Source organism: Schistocerca serialis, chromosome 11, assembly GCF_023864345.2.
Source record: "Schistocerca serialis cubense isolate TAMUIC-IGC-003099 chromosome 11, iqSchSeri2.2, whole genome shotgun sequence".
Lineage (NCBI taxonomy): Eukaryota > Metazoa > Arthropoda > Insecta > Orthoptera > Acrididae > Schistocerca > Schistocerca serialis.
This window is the reverse complement of record NC_064648.1, coordinates 203,993,258-204,020,338: the sequence shown is the minus strand read 5'-3', so window position 1 is coordinate 204,020,338 and position 27,081 is coordinate 203,993,258. Positions and strand designations below refer to the sequence as shown.

Genomic DNA, 27,081 nt, shown 5'->3' with positions numbered 1-27,081 from the left:
CGATTGAGCAGTTACATCGATGTGCTGCTTGGACTAGAAACAGCTTATAGACCGAGGTCAAAGATATTGTGCCTACGCAAGCCTGCAGGGTTGCCACATCTTGCAAAGAAAGTCAGTCTCATTACTCCATTGTCGCATCTCATATCATTCCAGGTATACCAATTTCAACCAGTTTTTCCAGAATGTGCACTATCTGTTTTCTGAATTGATTCGAAGTTACTAAAATAGTTCATTCTAAACTACCCAATTACATCTTATCAAACAAGAAGTTCATTTTTTCATATTATGCTAATGTAAGAGGTACATATCCGAAAGAAGGAGCTTTTCTTTCATACTAAGATTATGTTGCATTCCCTGAGAATGTCGTTTTTACTGAGCAAACTGTTTTTCCTTTTTCAGTCAATGCCTGCACCAAACTTAGAAAGTCTATGTACTGGTAAATAGCCTTAAGTTATTAGCAAACATTTTCACACACTTGTCAACCATTACAGCCTTGTCCTCTCTCAAAATATTTATAGACTGAGGAAGTTGCTGATCAAATTTACAAACATTTCGTAACATACTCGAGGTTCCCAAAGCATTGCAAGGCAACTATCAAATTATTTGAAACTGTCTCATACAAAATGCGACAACTTTTCCCATGTTCGACTTGGGCTCTGTTTCGTGAATGGTATATATTCCCAAATCCTTAATTTCTCCTCAACCTCCTTTAAGTTTGGTTTCTTAATTTTGCTGCTCCTATTGTTACATACATGGGCTGCAGTGAAACTTCCTGCACAAATATATGGCTAATCTCTACTAACACCGGAGTGACAGCACAACCTGTTGTGTGATTCAGCAGGCGGAACACGTCCCTTGAACCTTTCGTGGCTAGTGGAAACCCAAGTTGGCCTGCTTTAACCACTGTAAAGTAGTTTCCATTCCGGTAGGTTGAGCTGGTTTAATGGTTGTGGCACAGTGATACGGGCAAGCAGGCTGGAAGGGGAATTTGTACGCCTCTGGCTGATATGGCCTTATGTACTTTAACTGCTGGCTGTGATGTCACTGGTACTCACGGCATCGCCACATATGTGCACAGGTTGACTCCCAGACAGACAGTCCACAGCTTGTGGTCTCGCGGTAGCATTCTCGCTTCCCGGGTTCGATTCCCGGCGGGGTCAGGGATTTTCACCTGCCTCGAGATGACTGGGTGTTTATGTTGTCCTCATCATTTCATCATCATTCGTGCAAGTGGAAGAATGGACTGCGAAAAGGTTGGCAATTTGTACAGGTGCTCATAACCGCGCAGTTGTCTGACAGACAGACAGGCAAACAACAAAGTTATTTGATAAGGGTTCCGTTTTACAAGTTGCGGTAGAGAATCCTAAAAATCGCCAACAACACCATCAAAAAAGATGGCGGCCTGCAACTCAGCACGGAGTGGCATTATGCGATCAGGAGGTAGATGTGGCAGCATCAGACATGGAGTCAGCATATATACATAGGGGTGCTGTGAGAATGGGCCTCACAAGAAATAAGGGCTCTGCAACAAAATGGAGACATCACACTAGTGGCCTTGTCTACCATATACAGGGTGTTACAAAAAGGTGCGGCCAAACTTTCAGGAAACAAAGAAAGAAAATATGTTATGTGAACATGTGTCCGGAAACGCTTACTTTCCATGTTAGAGCTCATTTTATTACTTCTCTTCAAATCACATTAATCATAGACTGGAAACACACAGCAACAGAACGTACTTTGTTACAGGAAATGTTCAAAATGTCCTCCGTTAGCGAGGATACGTGCATCCACCATCCGTCGCACGGAATCCCTGATGCGCTGATGCAGCCCTGGAGAATGCCATATTGTATCACAGCCGTCCACAATACGAGCACGAAGATTCTCTACATTTGGTACCAGGGTTGCGTAGACAAGAGCTTTCAAATGCCCCCATAAATGAAAGTCAAGAGGGTTGAGGTCAGGAGAGCGTGGAGGCCACGGAATTGGTCCGCCTCTACCAATCCGTCAGTCACCGAATCTGTTGTTGAGAAGCGTACGAACACTTGGACTGAAATGTGCAGGAGCTCCATCGCGCATGAACTACATGTTGTGTCGTACTTGTAAAGGCACATGTTCTAGCAGCACAGGTAGAGTATCCCGTATGAAATCGTGATAACGTGCTCCATTGAGCGTAGGAGGAAGAACATGGGGCCCAATCGAGACATCACCAACAATGCCTGCCCAAACGTTCACAGAAAATCTGTGTTGATGACGTGATTGCACAATTGCGTGCGGATTCTCGTCAGCCCACACATGTTGATTGTGAAAATTTACAATTTGATCACTTTGGAATGAAGCCTCATCCGTAAAGAGAACACTTGCACCTAACTAACCTAGTGACATCACACACATCCGTGCCCGAGGCAGAATTCGAACCTGCGACCGTAGCGGTCGCGCGGTTCCAGACAGAAGCGCCTAGAATCGCTCAGCCACAAAGGCCGGCGACTACAGGGAACTATGGAGACAAAGAATGGGGCCAGAAAAGGCTACCTAGAACATCCTTAGAATGGTCAGAATCTGGAAGAAGACCAGTTGGAAGACCACAAACAAGATGAAGAGACCAGGTGAAGGACGATATGAACCTAGAGGACTGCAAAGGGAGAAGATGCTAAATGATGGACTGTGAGAGAAAAGAGGCTTGGCTCAGTTTATGACATGCACAAGCAGAAGCGTTTCAGGAAGAAGAAGAGGAAGAATAGCAAATGTTAAATCATACGCATTTATACAGATTTTAATGCAGGTGCATTTAGCAATTAATGTATCAAGAAAATTAAAAATGTTATATATTCTTAATTACCTGTGTAAACAGTGAAACAATTTTCATACCATGACACTTTGATTCGACGAATCATCGTAAGTATTGTCAGAAAACACTCCCATGAACTATGGCGTCTAAGGGATGGCAGTTATCTCCGAAACAAGAGGTTTTCGGTTATGCTGGCTTTTCAGCGCCAGTTTAAATTGACTATTAAAACCGCTCAAAATAACCGGTATCTTAAATAACTGATTTTCAGTTTTCCTGTAATAAACGTAGAAGTTGAACAAAGATGGAAGAATTTTGACTCTCGCAGTTACAAGGTAGATACATTCCAAATATAAAATTAAACACGCAAATAAAACCATTCGCTGCTTTTCTGGAAAAGTGATCAGTGGCTGAACACTACAAAAAAAAAAATCCACAGTATTCTGCTATTGATTCTGCACTCATGCTCATACATTAAGGATAATGCTGATACATGGTGAAACAACGCTCTGGTGGGCGGTTTGCGGGTTTAAATCACCTCGGGGTATGACCGTGCGGTGCATTTGACCTGTGGTCGTCGCACGGTGGCGCTGGCAGCAGTCCACATACGCACAGGTGTGTTGGTGCTGTCAGAGTACGGTGCAGCGAGTAAGTGTGCAGACGTTTTCAGACGTGCTAATGGTGACTGTGTGTTGAAAGCGGCTCAAAGAACACATATTGAGGGGTAAAATACTAGGGCGACTGGAGGCTGGTGAAACACAGCAGGTCGTAGAACGGGCCCTCTGTGAGCCACAAAGTGTGATCTCAAGATTATGGCAACGATTCCAGCAGGCAGGAGACGTGTCCAGGCGCCACAGTACGGGACTTCCACAGTGTACAGCACCACAAGAAGACCTACATCTCACCATCAGTGTCCGCAGACGGCCACGGAGTACTGCAGGTTGCCTCGCTCGGGACCTTACCGCAGCCACTGGAACAGTTGTCTCCAGACACACAGTCTACAGACGACTGAACAGACTGGAGACCTGCAAAGTGCATTCCACTGACTCCTGGTCACAGGAGAGCCCGTAAAGCGTGGTGTCAAGAACACAGTACATGGTCATTAGTACAGTGCTCCCAGGTTATGTTCACGGACGAGTTCAGGTATAGTCTGAACAGTGATTCTCGCCGGGTTTTCATCTGGCTTGAACCAGGAAGCAGATACCAACCACTTAATGTCCTTGAAAGGGACCTGTATGGAGGTCGTGGTTTGATGGTGTTGGGTGGGATTATTATTGGTGCACCTACACCCCTGCATGTCTTTGACAGAGGAACTGTAACAGGCCAGGTGTATCGGGACGTCATTTTGCAGCAGTGTGTCCGCCTTTTCAGGGGTGCAGTGGGTCCCACCTTCCTCCTGGTGGATCATAACACACGGCCCCATCGAGCTGCCATCGTGGAGGAGTACCTTGAAACAGAAGATATCAGGCGAATGGAGTGGCCTGCCTGTTCTGCATACCTAAACCCTATCGAGCACGTCTGGGATGCTCTCGGTCGACGTATCGCTGCACTTCTTCAAACCCCTACGACACTTCAGGAGCTCCGACAGGCACTGGTTCAAGAATGGGAGGCTATGCCCCAGCAGCTGCTCGACCACCTGATCCAGAGTATGCCAACCCTGTGTACGTGTGCATGATGGTCATATCCCATACTGACGTGAGGGCACATGCGCAGGAAACAGTGGCGTTTTGTAGCACACGTGTTTCGGGACGATTTTCTCAACTTATCACCAATACCGCGGACCTACAGGTCTGTGTCGTGTGTGTTCCCTATCTGCCTATGCTATTAGCGCCAGTTGTGTGTAGTGCCACGTTGTGTGGCACCACATTCTGTAATTATCCTTAATTTATGAGCATGAGTGTAATTTTTTTGAAACTCTGTTCAAAAGTCATGTGGTAATCAGAATTCGTACTACTATTTGGCCATTACGAATAGTCAGTGTTAAAGGGTGAAAACTGTGGTTGTAGAATATTTTTCATGGGAATTTCTCCGTTTTCGAGGACTATAAACAGATAAATGCATATTATGTAGGCACAGAGAGCAGATCAGATACTTTCTATTTTTATTGTGTATTATGAATGAATTGTTGTTAAATTTTCAATTTATTACTGTTAACACAATTATCTTCCTCTTTTATCGTTTCATAGAAATCGTAGACAAATCTTTAATCCTTTAAAGTAAATGAAGGATTGTACTTCACTGTTGTGCCACTTCGTAAAAATATTTCGAGACTAGGGTTGGTGCCACTCTGCAATCCAATGGATGTCCGGCGACGAGAGCGCGAAACTGCCGAATGGACCAGGAGGTGGCCATGTGTTGCACACTGCACATATACAGGTGGAAAAAAAAATTGTGTCACGAACTTTGATTTTATCCATACTGGATGAGAGGTTGTGGTTGTGAATGTCAGTGTTAAAAAATATATCGGCTCAACCACTTGTTTATAGTGTAAAACACTAAGATTGACGCGTTTCGGAAGTCAAGCTTCCATCATGAGAATAATAAAAAGTAAAAGAACATGTTAAAACTCGCTAAAATGGAACATGCACCAGGCACAACAAAACTGATAATAAAATTAAAACACCGTGGCTACTTCCCTTGTTGCAGCCGTGTCTTGGCTCTGAGCACTATGGGACTCAACTGCTGAGGTCATTAGTCCCCTAGAACTTAGAACTAGTTAAACCTAACTAACCTAAGGACATCACACACATCCATGCCCGAGGCAGGATTCGAACCTGCGACCGTAGCGGTCTTGCGGTTCCAGACTGCAGCGCCTTTAACCGCACGGCCACTTCGGCCGGCCGGCCGTGTCTTCCAAGGTGCATCTCCACATAGTCGTCAAAATATAAAAAACTCTAAAATGATGTCGCCTATGGTGTTCAACATCTAACCACATGGCTCTCTCCTCTATCGTCGTAAACCGCCCGTGCGTCTTCGTTGATACCACACACCACGTAGCCAAACACGACACTGAAACGCGAGTGAGCTCACGCGCAAGTAAACAAGGAAGTCACAGATGTCTATACAAACAGATACGTATACATGTTCCAAGGACCTCATGAAATGATGGTATCCTGCCAATTGCTAAAAATGTAGTTACTAAAAGAAACCAGTGAAATGTTTGAAAAAATTATTTGTATCACCAGTTAGCTGTCCATTCAGTGTGTTCTGATTATCCATGCTATGTATAGTAATTTCCAGCTGTTGTAGTAGATCCAGCTTTTTGCCTTTGTCCTGTCTATGTAAAATTACGAGATCCTGATCTATTCCCAACATGGGGTGTCCCGTTTCCCAAATATGCGTGGCTACAGCTGACTTTTCGAAATTATTAAACCGGAAAGCATCGCTATGTTTAAAGTACGTTATGTATAGGTTGTCTGTTTGTATAGACATCTCTGTGACTTCCTTGTTTACTTGCGCGTGAGCTCACTCGCGTTTCAGTGTCGTGTTTGGCTACGTGGTGTGTGGTATCGACGAAGACGCACGGGCGGTTTACGACGATAGAGGAGAGAGCCATGTGGTTAGATGTGGAATACCATAGGCGACACCATTTTAGAGTTTTTTATGTTTTGACGACTATGTGGAGATGCACCTTGGAAGACACGGCTGCAACAAGGGAAGTAGCCACGGTGTTTTAATTTTATTATCAGTTTTATTGTGCCTGGTGCATGTTCCATTTTAGCGAGTTTTAACAGGTCCCTTACTTTTTATTATTCTCATAATGGAAACTTGACTTCCGAAACGCGTAAATCTTAGTGTTTTACACTATAAACAAGTGGTTGAGCCGATATATTTTTTAGCATTGTGTCACGAAATGTTAACCCTGGATAGCTGTTGCCAGTAGGAATCAAAATTACGAGGGCAGTTCAATAAGTAATGCAACACATTTTTTTTCTCGGCCAATTTTGGTTGAAAAAACCGGAAATTTCTTGTGGAATATTTTCAAACATTCCCGCTTCGTCTCGTATAGTTTCATTGACTTCCGACAGGTGGCAGCGTTGTACGGAGCTGTTAAAATGGCGTCTGTAACGGATGTGCGTTGCAAACAACGGGCAGTGATAGAGTTTCTTTTGGCGGGAAACCAGGGCATCTCAGATATTCATAGGCGCTTGCAGAATGTCTACGGTGATCTGGCAGTGGACAAAAGCACGGTGAGTCGTTGGGCAAAGCGTGTGTCATCATCGCCGCAAGGTCAAGCAAGACTGTCTGATCTCCCGCGTGTGGGCCGGCCGTGCACAGCTGTGACTCCTGCAATGGCGGAGCGTGCGAACACACTCGTTCGAGATGATCGACGGATCACCATCAAACATCTCAGTGCTCAACTTGGTAGTGCTGTCACAATTGTTCACCAGTTGGGATATTCAAAGGTTTGTTCCCGCTGGGTCCCTCGTTGTCTAACCGAACACCATAAAGAGCAAAGGAGAACCATCTGTGCGGAATTGCTTGCTCGTCATGTGGCTGAGGGTGACAATTTCTTGTCAAAGATTGTTACAGGCGATGAAACATGGGTTTATCACTTCGAACCTGAAACAAAACGGCAATCAATGGAGTGGCGCCACACCCACTCCCCTACCAAGAAAAAGTTTAAAGCCATACCCTCAGCCGGTAAAGTCATTGTTACAGTCTTCTGGGACGCTGAAGGGGTTATTCTGTTCGATGTCCTTCCCCATGGTTAAACGATCAACTCTGAAGTGTATTGTGCTACTCTTCAGAAATTGAAGAAACGACTTCAGCGTGTTCGTAGGCACAAAAATCTGAACGAACTTCTCCTTCTTCATGACAACGCAAGACCTCACACAAGTCTTCGCACCCGAGAGGAGCTCACAAAACTTCAGTGGACTGTTCTTCCTCATGCACCCTACAGCCCCGATCTCGCACCGTCGGATTTCCATATGTTTGGCCCAATGAAGGACGCAATCCGTGGGAGGCACTACGCGGATAATGAACAAGTTATTGATGCAGTACGACGTTGGCTCCGACATCGACCAGTGGAATGGTACCGTGCAGGTATACAGGCCCTCATTTCAAGGTGGCGTAAGGCCGTAGCATTGAATGGAGGTTACGTTGAAAAATAGTGCTGTGTAGCTACAAGATTGGGGAATAACCTGGTGTATTTCAATGCTGAATAAAACAACCCCTGTTTCAGAAAAAAAATGTGTTGCATTACTTATTGAACTGCCCTCGTACTAATGTTGTGTACGTCGACGACACACCATTTTTAAACTACGGAAACTTGGCACCACGCGCTCTGACTGGCTGTGGGATTGCCCTGTTGCCGTTTGTCGGTTGACGGGCAGAGCTATGGTTGACGGTTCACGCACACAAACGTCGCTCGCCCCTCACTGCCCCAATGTATTACACACACGTATAGGTCTTGCTGTTTGTCTCCACCACACGTCAGAGGCATTCACACGTAAGCTTCGCTTCTTCGGAGCACACAAACGTCACCTGCGATTTAGTCACACAGTAAGCATAGCGGCACTGTATTCCTCTGAAGAACAACGAGACATATGGCAACAGGAACATTAATGTCTCAGCAATGCTGTACCAGTTCTTATGGCATCTTTTTGTTGCTCGTTTCTGTCGGCGTTGTTAATAAAATAGCCCATTTTTTATAATAACGCAATATTTCAAACCGACGCAAATTTTACAAATAAAAGTCACTCCCTTTGTGACAAAGTTTGAATTCAAAATGAAAACTTTTAGCATTGTTGCTTTGGCTAATAGATATTTCGGTTTTCTTACTAGGCTGTAAGAGGTCCATGTTTAAGGAATTTGTTGCTAGCGCACTCGAGCACATGCAGTTTCGATGGATTGCTCCATGGAGGTAAGAATAGAGGGAGACGCCGTGACGTCACAGCTGTGAAGAAAACATTGCTGCTGTAAGCTCGCTTTTGGAAGGATTTTGCGCTATTATGGTGACTTGTGTGCTGTTCGGATGTACGAACCGTTCTGATTGTGATGCGAAATCGAAGGGAATAACATTTCATGTATAAGTTGTGTCGTTAAGTGTGATTTTACAACTTCATTGTGAATGAACGTGTGCTACATCGGTACTTGTACTATAGCGTGTTTTTCTCCTGTATGATTTTAGATTTCCTAAAAATGAAAGTCGGAAAGCTCTGTGGGAGAATGCCGTGAGGAGGAAGAATTGGCGTGCGTCTAAATGGAGCACTATATGTTCTCAGCATTTCCGAGAAGAGGACATAGACCGAACTTCCATTTCAACAGTAAGGCTCCGAGAAAATGCTGTACCATCAGTTTTCCCTACACACCCAAAACATTTGCAAAAGGTATGTTAATTCAAAGAATTAAAGTCTTAGTTTTCAGGTTCACGCTTCAGTATAATACGTACGTATCGTCGATAATCGAAGTGTTGAGTAACTCACTTTGTCTTCATCATGTACCAAATTAAAAGCTAACACTACATTAACTGGCGTAAAGTATAGGCCCAAACAGGACACTGTGTAGATTTGCCATTCTATGTACCGTATTTCAGTAAATATTGGTGGTAATGAACAGTGTTCTCCAGCAGTGTAACGTAACTGAAATGTCCCAGTACGTATTACAAACAAGATGTATTTATGGGGCTTTGGAGGGAGGGTATAGCTAACGTAGTTTTCAGTTTGTATTATTTAGTTTGTGATACACGATTATTAGTGAATTAACAAAATTGTATCGTTTACATTGAAGGCTAGCTATTCGTAATATTACATTGAAAACTGTTTTTAATCAGAAGAAAAGCGGAATTTCGCCTTTCAGAGATTTTATTTGAAACAAAAACTTTGAAACAAACAATCTGATGACGTTACATGCGTATATGGTGCAATTAGCGACTGTAATACACGCAGCGCTATAGCACACTGGCAATGTTTTGGTCAGAGTGTCATGGCAGCGAGCCACGCCCCCATGGCTTCAAACGTAGTACGGCTGGGATACGTAGCGCCATCTCCCCTTATTCTTACTTCCATGGATTGCTCACGCGCTGCCTGTGATATGTAAGCTATAAGAGAATCTCAGACCAGAGAGCAGTGTTGGCTGCAGTAGGGACTGTGTGTCAGTAGGAGTAAGTAGTTGGTAGCGAGCAGTCTGGTGTATCGAGTTGGCTGGGCCGGTCGTGGGGAGCGATGGCGGAGCCTGAGCGTTGTAGTATAAGGTAAAAGCAGCCTCGCGCATATGTACTATTGTTATATCAAGTCCCATGTAAATGTTTAAAAAGATCTCTTAATAATAATATTTTTTATAAAAATTAACTTTTGACAATCATTCATCTCAATTTAAAGAATTTAGTAATTCCTCCAATCCATGGTCATCCCGATTATTGTAAAGAAAAATCTGTTGTTTCCTTTTATACATGACAAATCTATCGGCCAGCATCGCACTGGGCTGTGCCAGAAAAATTTCTTATAGGAGCGGATATATACGCGTTATCCGGCGACTTCATTGAGGTAAGAATTTTCATTTTTTATTCAGAATGATTTTTCAGGGCCACGACGCAGCGCTGCAGACGTCCAAAATTTACCAGTTTAAATTCACAGTCAATTATTGAAAGGTTATAAGTGAGTCACATTTTTATTATTCCTAGGTTACGGAACAATAAACTGTTGGAAGGTTACGCTGAATGTGAATGAAATAAATAATTATATTGTTTTTACTGTTGGGAGGTTACGGAATTTTTTTGTGGGGAGGTTATACTGAATGCGAATGATATAATTATTTATTTCATTTTACTGTTGGGAGGTTACAAGGTTATTAGTAAGACATAAATGCCTGCCGCAACAGAGAGCAGATAAATACCCCAAAATACCGGTTATTCAGAACTAAAATACCGCTGTCGGTTTTAACCAGTCGGTTTTTCCCATTCGTACGGCGTCTCCTTGAGGAAGTAGCGGTGGGGCTGCGAATAAAGTACAGTCGGCCGCGTCTTCGTGATCCAAAATTTGGAGCAGACTGTAGTGCAGCCGAGATTTCATACATCGTACACGTAAATAGCAACAGTATTCATTTGGTGTTTAGGTCTGCAAAAGGCCAGATTTGAGAGAAACTCCGTAACAGTTTGGACAGGTTATCTTAACGCCGCTATCGCTAGCTGCGATGGGCAGTTGCATTTCGTAACAGCTAGAGCTGTTACAAATGCATCACACTTTGCCAGAGACGCGATAGTCTCACTGAGTGCGCGGTGGACGGACTGCAGATCGCCTCACGAATTAAGAGGAACCATCCCAGCATTTGCCTGCAGCGATTTAGGGTAATCGCGGGGAACCTAAATGTGGGTGGCCGGAGGGGGTTTCGAACCGTCGTCCTCCCGAATGCGAGTCCAGTGTGCTGACCACTGCGCCACACAGGTCACACCAATATTCAAGATAGGAAACAGGAGTAACCCATTGAATTACATACCCATATCACTGACCTCAATATGTAGTAGGATTTTGGAGACTCTACTCGAACATTATCAATCACCTTGAAGAAAATGACTTATTGATACATAACCAACACGGATTCAGAAAATATCATAGTTAGCTCTTTATTCTCATGAAGTGCTGTCGACAAGGGATCCCAGATCGATTCCATTTTCCTAGATTTCCAGAAGGCTCTTGATACCGTTCCTCACGAGCGACTATTAATCAAATTGCGTGCGTTTGGAGTATCGTCTCAGTTGTGTGACTGGATTCGTGATTTACTCTCAGAGAGGTCACAGTTTGTAGTGATAGACGGTAAATCATCGAGTAGAACAGAAGTGATATCTAGCGTTCCGCAAGGTAGTGTCACAGGCCCTCTGCTGTTCCTGATTTATATAAATGATCTAGGTGATAATCTGAGCAGCCCCCTTAGATTGTTTGCAGATGATGCTGTAATTTACCGTCTAGTAAAATGATCACGCGATCAATTCCAATTACAAAATGATCTAGAGAGAATTTCTGTATGGTGCGAAAAGTGGCAATTGGCACTAAACAAAGAAAAGTGCGAAGTCATGCACATGGGTACTAAAAGAAATGCGATAAATTTTGGGTATACGATACATCGCACAAATCTAAGGGCTGTCAATTCGACTAAATACGTGGGAAATACAATTACGACCAACTTAAATTGGAAAACCACATAGATAATATTGTGGGGAAGGCGAAACAAAGACTGCGCTTTGTTGGCAGAACAGTTAGAAGATGCGACGAACCCACTAAAGAGACAGCCTACATTACACTTGCCCGTCTGCTGGAATATTGCTCCGCGGTGTGGGATCCTTCAAAAAATTGTTAAAATGGCTCTGAGCACTATGGGACTTAACATCTGAGGTCATCAGTCCCCTAGACTTAGGACTACATACACCTAACTAACCTAAGGACATCTCACACATTAATGCCCGAGGCAGGATTCGAACCTGAGACCATAGCAGCAGCGCGGTTCCGGACTGAAGTGCCTAGAACCCCTCGACCACAACGGTCGGCGTGGGATCCTGACCAGGTAGTATTGACGGAGGACATGGAAAAAGTGCAAAGAAGGGCAGCCCGTTTCGTGTTATCACGCAATAGGGGCGAGAGTGTCACTGATACGATACGCGCGCTGGGGTGGCAGTCACTGAAACAAAGGCGGCATTCTTTGCGGCGAGATGTATTTACGAAATTTCAATAACCAACTTTCTCTTCCTAATGCGAAAATATTTTGTTGACACCCACCTTTGTACGGAGAAAAGATCATCATAATAAAATAAGAGAAATCAGAGCTCAAACGGAAAGATTTAGGTGTTCCTTTTTCCCACGCGCCATTCGAGAGTGGAATGGTAGAGAAGTAGTATGAAAATGGTTCGATGAACCCTCTGCCAGGCACTTAAGTGTGAATTGCAGAGTAACCATGTAGATGTAGATGTAGACATCGATCGGTCTTTACTTTGGTAGGGACGAGAGCTGAGTGGTTGTATTGTATGTAAACCGGAGAGGCGCCATCCCCGCCGCAGCCGCACTGGTCTACAACGCCACGACGACTACCGCAGTCCACTTCACCCCTCCGCCGCCCCACACCGAACCCAGGGTTATTGTGCGGTTCGGCCCCCGATGGACCCCCCAGGGAACGTCTCACACACTCTCGGATAGAGTAATGGTGGTGTACGCGTACTGGAGAACTTGTTCGCGCAGCAATCGCCGACATACACTCCTGGAAATGGAAAAAAGAACACATTGACACCGGTGTGTCAGACCCACCATACTTGCTCCGGACACTGCGAGAGGGCTGTACAAGCAATGATCACACGCACGGCACAGCGGACACACCAGGAACCGCGGTGTTGGCCGTCGAATGGCGCTAGCTGCGCAGCATTTGTGCACCGCCGCCGTCAGTGTCAGCCAGTTTGCCGTGGCATACGGAGCTCCATCGCAGTCTTTAACACTGATAGCATGCCGCGACAGCGTGGACGTGTACCGTATGTGCAGTTGACGGACTTTGAGCGAGGGCGTATAGTGGGCATGCGGGAGGCCGGGTGGACGTACCGCCGAATTGCTCAACACGTGGGGCGTGAGGTCTCCACAGTACATCGATGTTGTCGCCAGTGGTCGGCGGAAGGTGCACGTGCCTGTCGACCTGGGACCGGACCGCAGCGACGCACGGATGCACGCCAAGACCGTAGGATCCTACGCAGTGCCGTAGGGGACCGCACCGCCACTTCCCAGCAAATTAGGGACACTGTTGCTCCTGGGGTATCGGCGAGGACCATTCGCAACCGTCTCCATGAAGCTGGGCTACGGTCCCGCACACCGTTAGGCCGTCTTCCGCTCACGCCCCAACATCGTGCAGCCCGCCTCCAGTGGTGTCGCGACAGGCGTGAATGGAGGGACGAATGGAGACGTGTCGTCTTCAGCGATGAGAGTCGCTTCTGCCTTGGTGCCAATGATGGTCGTATGCGTGTTTGGCGCCGTGCAGGTGAGCGCCACAATCGGGACTGCATACAACCGAGGCACACAGGGCCAACACCCGGCATCATGGTGTGGGGAGCGATCTCCTACACTGGCCGTACACCACTGGTGATCGTCGAGGGGACACTGAATAGTGCACGGTACATCCAAACCGTCATCGAACCCATCGTTCTACCATTCCTAGACCGGCAAGGGAACTTGCTGTTCCAACAGGACAATGCACGTCCGCATGTATCCTGTGCCACCCAACGTGCTCTAGAAGGTGTAAGTCAACTACCCTGGCCAGCAAGATCTCCGGATCTGTCCCCCATTGAGCATGTTTGGGACTGGATGAAGCGTCGTCTCACGCGGTCTGCACGTCCAGCACGAACGCTGGTCCAACTGAGGCGCCAGGTGGAAATGGCATGGCAAACCGTTCCACAGGACTACATCCAGCATCTCTACGATCGTCTCCATGGGAGAATAGCAGCCTGCATTGCTGCGAAAGGTGGATATACACTGTACTAGTGCCAAGATTGTGCATGCTCTGTTGCCTGTGTCTATGTGCCTGTGGTTCTGTCAGTGTGATCATGTGATGTATCTGACCCCAGGAATGTGTCAATAAAGTTTCCCCTTCCTGGGACAATGAATTCACGGTGTTCTTATTTCAATTTCCAGGAGTGTAGTGTAGTTGAGGCGGAATAAGGGGAACCAGCCAGCATTCGCCGAGGCAGATGGAAAACCGCCTAAAAACCATCTACAGACTGGCCGCTTCACCGGATCTCGACACAAATCCGCCTGGCGGATTCGTGCCGGGGACCAGGCACTCCTTCCCGCCCGGAAAGCCGTGATTTAGACCCCACGGCCAACTGGGCGGGCATGCTGAGCGGTTAATGAGCGAGGTGTGGGCCGGACTCACCTGTCCGTTGCTGAGGTTCTCCTTGGTGGGCGAGCCGCGGATGGGCGTCCGCAGCGACTGGGGCAGCAGCTCCACCAGGTTGGTGGAGTGCGGCTGGTAGCGCAGGATGAGCACGCACGTCGACACCAGCGTGTACGCCAGCAGCGTCCCTGCCACACACCACAGCAAATCTCGCACTTGCAGCACTGCCAAATCTGTTCATCAGTCCGAGCCGACCCTCCTGCCGTACACTGAAGGGCCAAAGACACTGGTATTCGAGTGCCATACCACGTCATGTTGAGGCACTTCTGCGTGCCTGCGGCGGCCCTACACGGTATTAGGCAGCTCTACCACTTTCTTTGGCTCTCCAGTGTACAGATGCTGTGAGAGCATGCACATTGGATCATCAAGACATTTTTTACCTTTTCAGAATGGATTCACGAAATGTATTCCACTTGTAGGTCTTCAAATGGTTCAAATGGCTCTCAGCACTATGGGACTTAACATCCGAGGTCATCGGTCCCCTAGAACTTAGAACTACTTAAACCTAACCAACCTAATGACATCACACATCCATGCCCAGAGGCAGGATTCGAACCTGCGACCGTAGCAGCAGCTCGGTTCCGGACTGAAGCGCCTAGAACCGCTCGGCCACAGCGGCTGGGTACTTGTAGGTCTATTTTGTGACTTAAGAGAATACGATGTCAAATACACTATGTGATCAATACTATCCGGACGCCTGACTGAAAATGACTTACAAGTTCGTGGCGCACTCCATCAGTAATGCTGGAAATGAATATGGTGTTGGCCCACCCTTAGCCTTGATGACAGCTTCCACTCTAGCAGGCATACGTTCAATCAGGTGCCGGAACGTGTCTTGGGGAATGGCAGCCCATTCTTCACGGAGTGCTGCACTGAGGAGAGGTATCGATGTCGGTCGGTGAGGCCTGGCACGAAGTCGGCGTTCCAAACATACCAAAGGTATTCTACGGGATTCAGGTCAGGACTGTGTGCAAGCCCATCCATTACAGGGATATTATTGTCGTCTAACCACTCCGCCACAGGACGTGCATTTTGAACAGGTGCTCGATCGAGTTGAAAGATGCAATCGCCATCCCCGAATTGCTCTTTAACAGTGGCAAGAAAAAAGCTGCTTAAAACATCAATGTAGGCCTGTGCTGCAAAACAACAAGGGGTTCAAGCCCCCTACATGAAAAACACGACCACACCATAACACCACCGCCTCCGAATTTTACTGTTGGCACTACACACGCTGGCAGATGACGTTCACCCGGCATTCGCCATACCCACACCCTGCCGTCGGATCGCCACATTGTGTACCGTGATTCGTCACTCCACACATTGTTTTTCCACTGCTCAATCTTCAAATGGTTAAGTTCCTTACACCAAGCGAGGCGTCGTTTGGCATTTACTGGCATGATGTATGGCTTATGAGCAGCCGCTCTACCATGAAATCCAAGTTTTCTCACCTCCCGCCTAACTGTGATAGTACTTGCAGTGGATCCTGATGCAGTCTGGAATTCCTGTGTGATGGTCTGGATAGATGTCTGCCTATTACACATTACGACCCTCTTCAACTGTCGGCGGTCTCTGTCAGTCAACAGACGAGGTCGGCCTGTGCGCAGTCGTTCTGTAGGCGTCCCTTCACGTTTCCACTTCGCTATCACATCGGAAACAACGGACCCAGGAATCTTTGGGAGTGTGCGTACAGACGTATGACGCAAGTGACACCCAATCATCTGACCACGTTCGAAGTCCTTGAGTTCCGCGGAGCGCCCCATTCTGCTCTCTCACGATGTCTAATGACTACTGAGGTTGGTGATATGGAGGCAGTAGGTGGCAGCGCAATGCACCTAATACCAAAAACGTATGTTTTTGGGGGTGTCCGGACAGTTTTGATCACGTAGTGTATGTACTTACTGCCAGGCGGAATTACGACTGTCTGGAAGACTTTTTTCTCCTGCAAGGAGCCTGGGACATTTTTACGACCACCCAACTGCAGTAGATACGAAAAATAGAATAAGGCTATTATTTTTAAGTGGCATTACTTTCGGCGGTCCTCTATGTAATGCTTCTTTTTTTGAACCTGAAAAAGGAACATTTGTGACTGTAGCAGTACTCAATTGCTTTTCCGAATGTCTGAAGCTCTGTCAGTGGTTGAAGGGCAGAAAGAAATTGAGGATATACAGCTGACTGCAGAAAATTATGAGAGATCATCAGCATCCGTGGGTTTGCACTGTACCGTGGAGGGATTTCGGTGCCTTGGCGGATAGCTCGTCGGTTCAGGCAGTACGACAGAACATTAGCCACACCTACTGAAGTGCTAATATCTGTTTCACCAGAAAACTCTGTCAGCTGGTTGTGCGTGATTCCTAAGGGAAGTTTACTTGTGCCGTCAGAAGCATGACTTGAGACAGTAAGCGAATTCGATGTGACTTTTGCTCAGCCTCATGGCAGACAATTTGTCTAGAGAAAGGGCCGTCATTACGAACTTGCGTGCAATACTTGCTGAGCTGTTCCTCAATATACACGAAGAGATACTTAGAAGTTACGCTAGAACTCGCACATTTATTCCTTTGTGCTGGCTTTAATTAAAAGACAGAGTAAGCATATCTGAGATACCAGAACGAGATTTTCACTATGCAGCGGATGTGCGCTGATATGAAACTTCCTGGCAGATTAAAACTGTCTGCCGGACCTAGGCTCGAACTCGAGACCTTTGCCTTTCGCGGGCAAGTGCTCTACCGACTGAGCTACCCAAGCAGGACTCACGCCCCGTCCTCACAGCGAACCTTGCAGAACTAGCACTCCTGAAAGAAAGGATATTGCGGAGACATGGCTTAGCCACAGCCTGGGGGATGTTTCCAGAATGAGATTTTCGCTCTGCAGTGGAGTGTGCGCTGATATGAAACTTCCTGGCAGATTGAAACTGTGTGTCTGACCGAGGCTCGAACTCGGGACCTTTGCCTTTCGCGGGCAAGTGCTCACCTCCAACTGCGCAACGCTACGCGCTGTTCACATCCAACTGCCCAACACTACACTGGCGAATATTACAACAATGCCAACCAGCCACAGACTGCACACAGCACAGCCAGTGAGTGATTTTCATACAGAGCGCTAGGTGACGTTACCAACATAAAAACCTAAACAGCCTACTTACACAGTTTTGCATGTCCCAAATCACAGGCAGAAGGAGCCCACTGGCCAACCTAGTGTGTTATGAGTACGTGATGTGAAGTGGGGCCCATGGCTAAACGGAGGCACACAGCAGCATATAAATAGGTGTGGGTTTCTAACGAGATTCATTCAAGTGTGGCAGCTCTCCTGGACGGCGTTGCTTGTCACACCACCAGCTACACGCAGCGTTCCAGTCCACGGCGGGTCGCCAGTTCGACTCTCTGAGGCCGACGTGGGGATGGTAGCAAGCCAGCAGGATGGGAACCAGGTTTTAAATCGTAAGACATTTCCAGGGGCAGATGTGGACTCTGACCACAATCTATTGGATATGAACTGTAGATTAAAACTGAAGAAACTGCAAAAAGGTGGGAATTTAAGGAGATGGGATCTGCATAAACTGACTAAACCAGAGGTTGTACAGAGTTTCAGGGAGAGCGTAAAGGAACAAATGGCAGGAATGGGGGAAAGAAATACAGTAGAAGAAGAATGGGTAACTTTGAAGGATGAAATAGTGAAGGCAGCAGAGGATCAAGTAAGAAAAAAGACGAGGGCTAGTAGAAATCCTTGAGTAACAGAAGAAATATTGAATTTAAATGATGAAAATAGAAAATATAAAAATGCGGTAAATGAAGCAGGCAAAAAGAAATACAAACGTTTCAAAAATGAGATCGACAGGAAGTGCAAAATGGTTAAGCAGGGATGGCTAGAGGACAAATGTAAGGATGTAGAGGCTTATCTCACTAGGGGTAAGATAGATGCTGCCTACAGGAAAATTAAAGCGACCTTTGGAGAAAAGACAACCACTTGCATGAACATCAAGAGCTAAGATGGAAACCCAGTTCTAAGCAAAGAAGGGAAACCAGGAAGGTGGATGGAGTATATAGAGGGTCTATACAAGGGCGATGTACTTGAGGACAATATTATTGAAATGGAAGAGGATGTAGATGAAGATGAAATGGGAGATACGATACTGCGTGAAGAGTTTGACAGAGCACTGAAAGACCTGAGCCGAAACAAGGCCCCCGGAGTAGACAACATTCCATTGGAACTACTGACGGCCTTGGGAGAGCCAGTCCTGACAAAACTCTACCATCTGGTGAGCAAGATGTATGAGACAGGCGAAATACCCTCAGACTTCAAGAAGAATATAATAATTCCAATCCCAAAGAAAGCAGGTGTTGACAGATGTGAAAATTACCGAACTATCAGTTTAATAAGTCACGGCTGCAAAATACTAACACGAATTCTTTACAGACGAATGGAAAAACTAGTAGAAGCCTACCTAGGGGAAGATCAGTTTGGATTCCGTAGAAATATTGGAAGACGTGAGGCAATATAGACCCTACGACTTATCTTAGAAGCTAGATTAAGGAAAGGCGAACCTACGTTTCTAGCATTTGTAGACTTAGAGAAAGCTTTTGACAATGTTGACTGGAATACTCTCTTTCAAATTCTAAAGGTGGCAGGGGTAAAATACAGGGAGCGAAAGGCTATTTACAATATGTACAGAAACCAGATGGCAGTTATAAGAGTCTAGGGGTATGAAAAGGAACAGGTGGTTGAGAAGGGAGTGAGACAGGGTTGGAGCCTGTCTCCGATGGTATTCAATCTGTATATTGAGCAAGCAGTGAAGGAAACAAAAGAAAAATTCGGAGTAGGAATTCAAGTCCATGGAGAAGAAATAAAAACTTTGAGGTTCGCCGATGACATTCTAATTCTGTCAGAGACAGCAACGGACTTGGAAGAGCAGTTGAACGGAATGGACAGTGTCTTGAAAGGAGGGTATAAGATAAACATCAACAAAAGCAAAACGAGGATAATGGAATGTAGTCGAATTAAGTCGGGTGATGCTGAGGGTATTAGATTAGGAAATGAGACACTTAAAGTAGTAAAGGAGTTTTGCTATTTGGGGAGCAAAATAACTGATGATGGTCGAAGTAGAGAGGATATAAAATGTAGACTGGCAATGGCAAGGAAAGCGTTTCTGAAGAAGAGAAATTTGTTAACATCGAGTATAGATTTAAGTGTCAGGAAGTGGTTTCTGAAAGTATTTGTATGGAGTGTAGCCTTGTATGGAAGTGAAACATGGACGAGAAATAGTTTAGACAAGAAGAGAATAGAAGCTTTCGAAATGTGGTGCTACAGAAGAATGCTGAAGATTAGATGGGTAGATCACATAACTAATGAGGAGGTGTTGAGTAGGATTGGGGAGAAGAGAAGTTTGTGGCACAACTTGACTAGAAGAAGGGATCGGTTGGTAGGACATGTTGTGAGGCATCAAGGGATCACCAATTTAGTATTGGAGGGCAGCGTGGAGGGTAAAAATCGTAGAGGGAGACCAAGAGATGAATACACTAAGCAGATTCAGAAGGATGTAGGTTGCAGTAGGTACTGGGAGCAGCTTGCACAGGATAGAGTAGCATGGAGAGCTGCATCAAACCAGTCTCAGGACTGAAGACCACAACAACAACAACAACAACAACAACAGAATTTTCTTTGTTTCTCTGCCAGATCTCTTGTGAGGTGTGACGGTAGTGAGGGTAATTGGCAGTGGTACTACGTCAGTTGTGGCTAAGTTGGAGATTTGAGTAGCTCAGGATATCTGAATGGCCGACGTGGTCAAGGCGACCATTCACGAGATTATAGTCACGAGTGACGATGTAGTCGGCTCAACAAGGAAACGTGTAGGGCGTATGCTGAATGGTGAGCTCCGAAACACTTCTGCCTGCAGCAGCATTTCAGTCTGTGGTCAGGACCGATTCAGATCGCTGCCCAACCAGCCCGCTTAACAGAATGGGCAAGCCTGCAGCCTGCGCGTTCTGTGGCGAGGCTTGGACGCGCAACGCCTCGTCGCCCACTCTGGTTCACTGTCGTCCAGACACTTTCCACGGAGGCTCACGTCAGCAGCTCGACAACGAGCGAGCTTCGCCATTTCCAAGACGCTCGTTGCCAGGCGGCAGTCCATAACAATCTGACCCTCCTCAAAACCGGCCATGTCAGTAGACTTCCCCATTTGTAGTCCCTGTCGTCGATCGATTGCATCTCCGTTCGTCTGTATTCCACTTATATGCGTTCCTTACCGCTTCGTATGCCTACAACACTACCAGGTGGCATTCAAAGCTGTCGTGTAAACTGGCCATAGTTGAGCCGTGGTAAAATTTGCTGTTTTGAAGAGTGCGCCGCAGCGCGTAGTGTGAAGCAGTCGCTCTCCGTTTCTGGCGGTGGCGCCGCTGTGGCAATCGCAGCTTTGGTGTCTTCCTCTGGTGGGAAAGCGCAAAGGTGGCCTGCTCACGTGCTTTTAAGGGGCCCTATGAGCTCGCCAGTTTCCCCCCGAGTCCTTTTGTACTCCCCTCCTCTGCCTTCCCCACTCCCTGGCACGTCTGCTCAGCACCCTCCACCCCTCTTATGGATCCTCCTCTTCCATTGGCTCCTTTCCTCCCCTCCCCCTTCACTTTTCACTTTTCCTCTCCTTCCCCCCCCCCTTTTTCCCATCATCTGACCAGTTTCCCCCTCCACCTGCTCTCGGGTGTGGTATGTCATATTTGTGCCAACTTTTAGTGCAGTGTTTAAGTGAGTGTTCAGCGTTGTGCGTCCTTCCACAGTGTTACGAACAGAAATCATGCTGTCGCTGGGTGTGCTTTTTATATCTCTTGCGAACAGAACCCAGACTGTCGCCGTGTTTTTTTAATTGTCTGTCTATTATTTTTCTGCTTCCTGTGTATTTTTATTAGCATCATCCACCCTGTGTTTTATGTTTTACTCTCCAGAATTTTCTGCCATTTTACCTTTAAGTCACAGATTTTCTCGCCAACTGTTATTATTTTTTATTACCTTCATCTTTTTAAAACAAATTCTGTAGGCTCAAGAGCGGCGTAATAAGCTGCTGCCAGCCCGCCCCCTTTAGTGGGAATCGAAACTCAATAAAGGAAAAAAAAAACTCGCCAGTTGGGGGTGAGTCTGATCAGTTGCTCAGCCGGGTCAGTGTGGGGCAGTCAGTGTCTGTCTGTCGTCCGGAGTGCCAGTATGTGTTAGGCCGTCAGTCTGCTCGCGTTTGTTTAAGCAATGATCATTGGCGTTCGGATCGATCGGTTGGTCGGTCGCGCACTGAGACACGAGATGACTTGTCCGCCTTGAGCGTCGGCGCATGTGAGCTCGCCGCGTGAGTCCAGTGGGCCGCGGCGTATAGCGAGGGGTAGTGGCTTCGCGGCCGACACGAGACCAGCAGGAGTCAACCCACGACATCGGTCTGGCCGGCGCGAGCTGCGACGCCGTGAGACGGGAGATCGGCGCGCCTCCCTGCGTCCGTTGAAGCGGCTGGCAGCGGACGGTTCGGGAGAGCGATTTGGGGGTGCTGCGCGCGGTCTTCGCCATAAATCGATCGCAGCCGCAGTTATTAGAAGTTAAGTGATTCGAGATATCTTGTTTCATTTCACTTGTTTTCTTGGTCGGTCTCTCGTCCCCAGCTTGCTCGTCTGTCTCTCGTCCGCATTTGTAGGCAGTTAGTGTCTGTTGTCGGCCTGCCGTACGTTAATAGCTGGCTCTGTCATGTTTGTCGGATTCGGTGTTAACGAATTTATTGCTTGAAGTGTAACGGCCGAATTCCTGAAATATGTTTTTATCTTGCCTATCATCTTGAGAGGCGGTATATATGTAATGTAGAGCATGTTTGTATATTTTATGTAAGACTGCATTTCATGGGTATAAAGTTGCCACACTTCCACCGTAAGGTTTTTTTTTAAAATCGAGTTGCACCTTCGGTGGCAAGTAATTTTTTTAAAATATTAGTGTTCTGTACCATTTCCATCCCTCCTATGGGGTGCGTAATTTATGTGCTGTTAAAATTTTTAGTTTAAAATAATCTAGTGTGTTCCAGATTCGGACCAGTGTAGTCTTTCAGAGGTCGTCGTGAGCGGTCGTGACTACGGCCGTGTCAAAAGGGAGCGGCAAGGTTCTCAGCCCTAAAGCTCATACTGTCAAAATTTGTTCTTTCTGCCTCTCAATAAATTGTAACTTGATATTTAGAGGGTGCTTTCTGATTATAATTTTAAATCTGTTCAATAAAAAAGGGCTTCTAGGAATAAAATTTCCATTTGTTGAAAGATATTTAATTTGTTTTCATCAATTACCCACTCGCAACTACTTCCACGCCCACATAGTGTGCTTAAATGTGTTAATGTTCTTGATGAATCGCTAGTAAATAAAGTAAATTCTTCAAAAAAGGTTTTGAAAATAAATTCACGGTTCAATAGTGCTTTCGCTCATCAGTGAATCTGAACATACAGACACTATGACCTTAGTAATTGGTTACTAAACCTTCATACTCTAGTCGATATCGGCCAGTACCAAGTAGCATTAGTGAGTAATTCCTCGGTACTTGCAGTTTCGGAAGACGAGTCCTTGCTAGAGCCGAGTGAAGGCAGTCACTGATCTAAAATAGCGAGTCAGGAATTACAGGAACCAGAATTACATCGATAATAGATAACGGGCGTATCGATTTGTTAAGGTTTGAAGCACTGCAGGCGGGGTCAGTACTCACCAATGGACATCATCTCGACCAGCACCTCAAGCTGGATGAGCAGGGCTGCCAACGCAGCGGCTATCCCAGAGCTGAAGGTTGCTATGGCTGGGGTTCCCGTAGCCTGCCACACGCGAGACAGTGTCCTGTAAACAACCACGACACACATTAATTTACAAAACAATTTTCGTCGTTAATTAAGGGTCTGCGTATGGCATAGATCCAGCTCTGGACGTCCGCTGAGTGGCCTTTTAACACGACTCACGTTTTATGCTTTGCCGGATAGATGACGGCTGGCGTGTAAAGCAGAAAACGTCTGTAAGCAAAGAACGAATGAGTGTTTTCGTCTGGGGAATGTTTTCAAAAATGGTTCAAATGGCTCTGAGCACTATGGGACTTAACATCTGAGGTCATCAGTCCCCTAGAACTTAGAACTACTTAAACCTAACTAACCTAAGGACATGACACACATCCATGCCCGAGGCAGCATTCGAACCTGCGACCGTAGCGGTCGCGCGGTTCCAGACTGAAGCGCCACCCCGGCCGGTGGGAATGTTTTCGTGGCATTCCGTGGGTGATCTCGTCATTCTCGAAACCACAATGTACCCACAGAAGTATGCATCTATCCCCGGGGATCATGTCTACATCTACATGGATACTCTGCAAATCACATTCAAGTGCCTGGCAGAGGGTTCATCGAACCACCTTCACAATTCTCTATTATTCCAATCTCGTACAGCACGCGGAAAGAAGGAACACCTATATCTCTGATTTCCCTTATTTTATTGTGGTGATCGTTCCTCCTTATGTAGGTCGGTGTCAACAAAATATTTTCCATTCGGAGGAGAAAGTTGGTGATTGGAAGATTCAGTCGCAACGAAAAACGCCTTTCTTTTAATGATTTCCAGCCCATATCCTGTATCATTTCTGTGACACTGTCTCCCCTATTTCACGGTGATACAAAACGTGCTGCCCTTCTTTGAACTTTTTCGATGTACTCCGTCAGTCCTACCTGGTAAGGATCCCACACCGCGCAGCAGTATTCTAAAAGAGGACGGACAAGCATAGTGTAGGCAGTCTCCTTAGTAGGTCTGCCACATTTTCTAAGTGTCCTGCCAATAAAGCGCAGTCTTTGGTTATCCTTCCCCGCAACATTTTCTGTGTGTTCCTTCCCATTTAAGTTGTTCGTAATTGTAATACCCAGGTATTTAGTCGAATTTACGGCCTTTATATTAGACTAATTTCTCGTGTAACCGTAGTAAACGTGTTCCTTTTAGCACTCATGTGGATGACCTCACAGTTTCCGTTATTTAGGGTCAACTGCCACATTTTCGCACCATTCAGATATCTTTTCTAAAGCGTTTTGCAGTTTGTTTTGATCTTCTGATGACTTTATTAGTCGATAAACGACAGCGTCATCTGCAAACAACCGAAGACGGCTGCTCAGATTGTCTCCAAACTCGTTTATATAGATAAGGAACAGCAAAGGGCCTATAACACTACCTTGGGGAACGCCAGAAATCACTTCTGTTTTACTTGATGACTTTCCGTCAATTACTACGATCTGTGGCCTCTCTGACAGGAAATCACAAATCTAGTCACATAACTGAGACGGTATTCCATAAGCACGCAATTTCAGTACAAGCCGCTTGTGTGGTACAGTGTCAAAAGCCTTCCGGAAATCCAGAAATACGGAATCGATCTGAAATCCCTTGTCAATAGCACTCAACACTTCATGTGAATAAAGAGCTAGTTGTGTTTCACAGGAACGATGTTTTCTAAACCCATGTTGAGTGTGTGTCAATAGACAGTTTTCTTCTAGGTGATTCATAATGTTCGAACACAATATATGTCCTAAAATCCTGCTGCATATCGACGTTAACGATATGGGCCTGTAATTTAGTGGATTACTCCTACTACCTTTCTTGAATATTGATGTGAGCTGTGCAACTTTCTAGTCTTTGGATACGGATCTTTCGTCGAGCGAACGGTTGAATATGATTGTTAAGTATGACGCTAATGCATCAGCATATTCCGAAAGGAACCTAATTGGTATACAGTCTGGACCAGAAGACTTGCTTTTATTAAGTGATTTAAGTTGCTACACTACTCCGAGGATATTTACTTCTACGTTACTCATGTTGGCAGCTGTTTTCGATTCGAATTCTGGAATATTTACTTCGTCTTCTTTTGTGAAGGCATTTCGGGAGGCTGTGTTTAGTAACTCTGCTTTGGCAGCACTGTCTTCGATAGTATCTCCATTGCTATCGCGCAGAGAAGGCATCAATTGTTTCTTGCCGCTAACATACTTCACATACGACCAGAATCTCTTTGGATTTTCTGCCAGGTTTTGGGGGAAAGTTTGTTATGGAAACTGTTATAGGCATCTCGCATTGAAATCCGCGTTAAACTTTGAGCTTCTGTAAAAGATCGCCAATCTTGGGGATTTTGCGTCTCTTTAAACTTGGCAAGTTGTGTCTCGTTGTTTCTGCAACACTGTTGTAACCCGTTTTTTGTACCAAGGACGATCACCTCCGTCTTTTGTTAATTTATTTGGTATAAATCTCTCAATTGCTGCCGATACTATTTCTTTGAATTTAAGCCACATCTGGTATACACTTGTATTATTAATTTGGAATGAATGGAGATTGTCTCTTAGGAAGCCGCCAACTGAATTTTTATGCGCTTTTTTGAATAGGTATGTTTTTCGCTTATTTTCAGAGGATTTGGGGATTATAATATTCAGTCTCGCTACGACAACTCTGTGTTCACTAATCCCTGAATCGGTTTTGATGCTCGTTATTAACTCAGGATTATTTGTTGGTAAGACGACAAGTGTATTTTCACGACCGCTTACTATTCGCGTGGGCTCATGAACTAACTGCTCGAAATAATTTTCAAAGAATGCATTTAGCACAATTTCGGATGATATTTTATGCGTACCTCCGGAATTAAACATGTATTTTCGACAACATATTGAGGGTTAATTGAAGTCACCACCAACTATGAGTCGGGCACGTGTTTGAAATCAAACTCAAGTTTTCTTTGAACCTTTCAGCAACTGTATCATCTGAATTAGGAGGTCGGTAAAAGGATCCGATTATTAATTTAATCAGGTTGCCAACAATGACCTCTGCCCATACTAACTCACAGGAAGTGTTGTTGTTGTTGTGGTCTTCAGTCCTGAGACTGGTTTGATGCAGCTCTCCATGCTACTCTATCCTGTGCAAGCTTTTTCATCTCCCAGTACCTACTGCAACCTACATCCTTCTGAATCTGCTTAGTGTATTCATCTCTTGGTCTCCCTCTACGATTTTTACCCTTCACGCTGCCCTCCAATAGCAAATTGGTGATCCCTTGATGCCTCAGAACATGTCCTACCAACCGATCCCTTCTTCTAGTCAAGCTGTGCCACAAACTTCTCTTCTCCCCAATTCTATTCAATACCTCCTCATTAGCTATATGATCTACCCATCTAATCTTCAGCATTCTTCTGTAGCACCATATTTCGAAAGCTTCTATTCTCTTCTTGTCCAAACTAGTTATCGTCCATGTTTCACTTCCATACAAGGCTACACTCCATACAAATACTTTCAGAAACGACTTCCTGACACTTAAATCTATACTCGATGTTAACAAATTTTTCATCTTCAGAAACGCTTTCCTTGCCATTGCCAGTCTACATTTTATATCCTCTCTACTTCGACCATCATCAGTTATTTTGCTCCCCAAATATCAAAACTCCTTTACTACTTTAAGTGTCTCATTT

The 27,081-nt window shown here is 45.7% G+C and overlaps 1 protein-coding gene across 1 annotated transcript in view; it reads right to left on the bottom strand.

The window, feature by feature from the left end:
- LOC126427225 (probable cationic amino acid transporter) overlaps positions 1-27,081 on the bottom strand; it is a 546,247-nt gene that overhangs the window by 77,435 nt on the left and 441,731 nt on the right. The window contains exons 8-9 of the mRNA XM_050089463.1: positions 23,334-23,458; positions 14,621-14,769 (exon numbers count right to left, since the gene is read on the bottom strand). Of these exons, the coding sequence (XP_049945420.1) occupies positions 14,621-14,769; positions 23,334-23,458 (274 nt within the window). The remainder of the gene's footprint in view (positions 1-14,620; positions 14,770-23,333; positions 23,459-27,081) is intronic.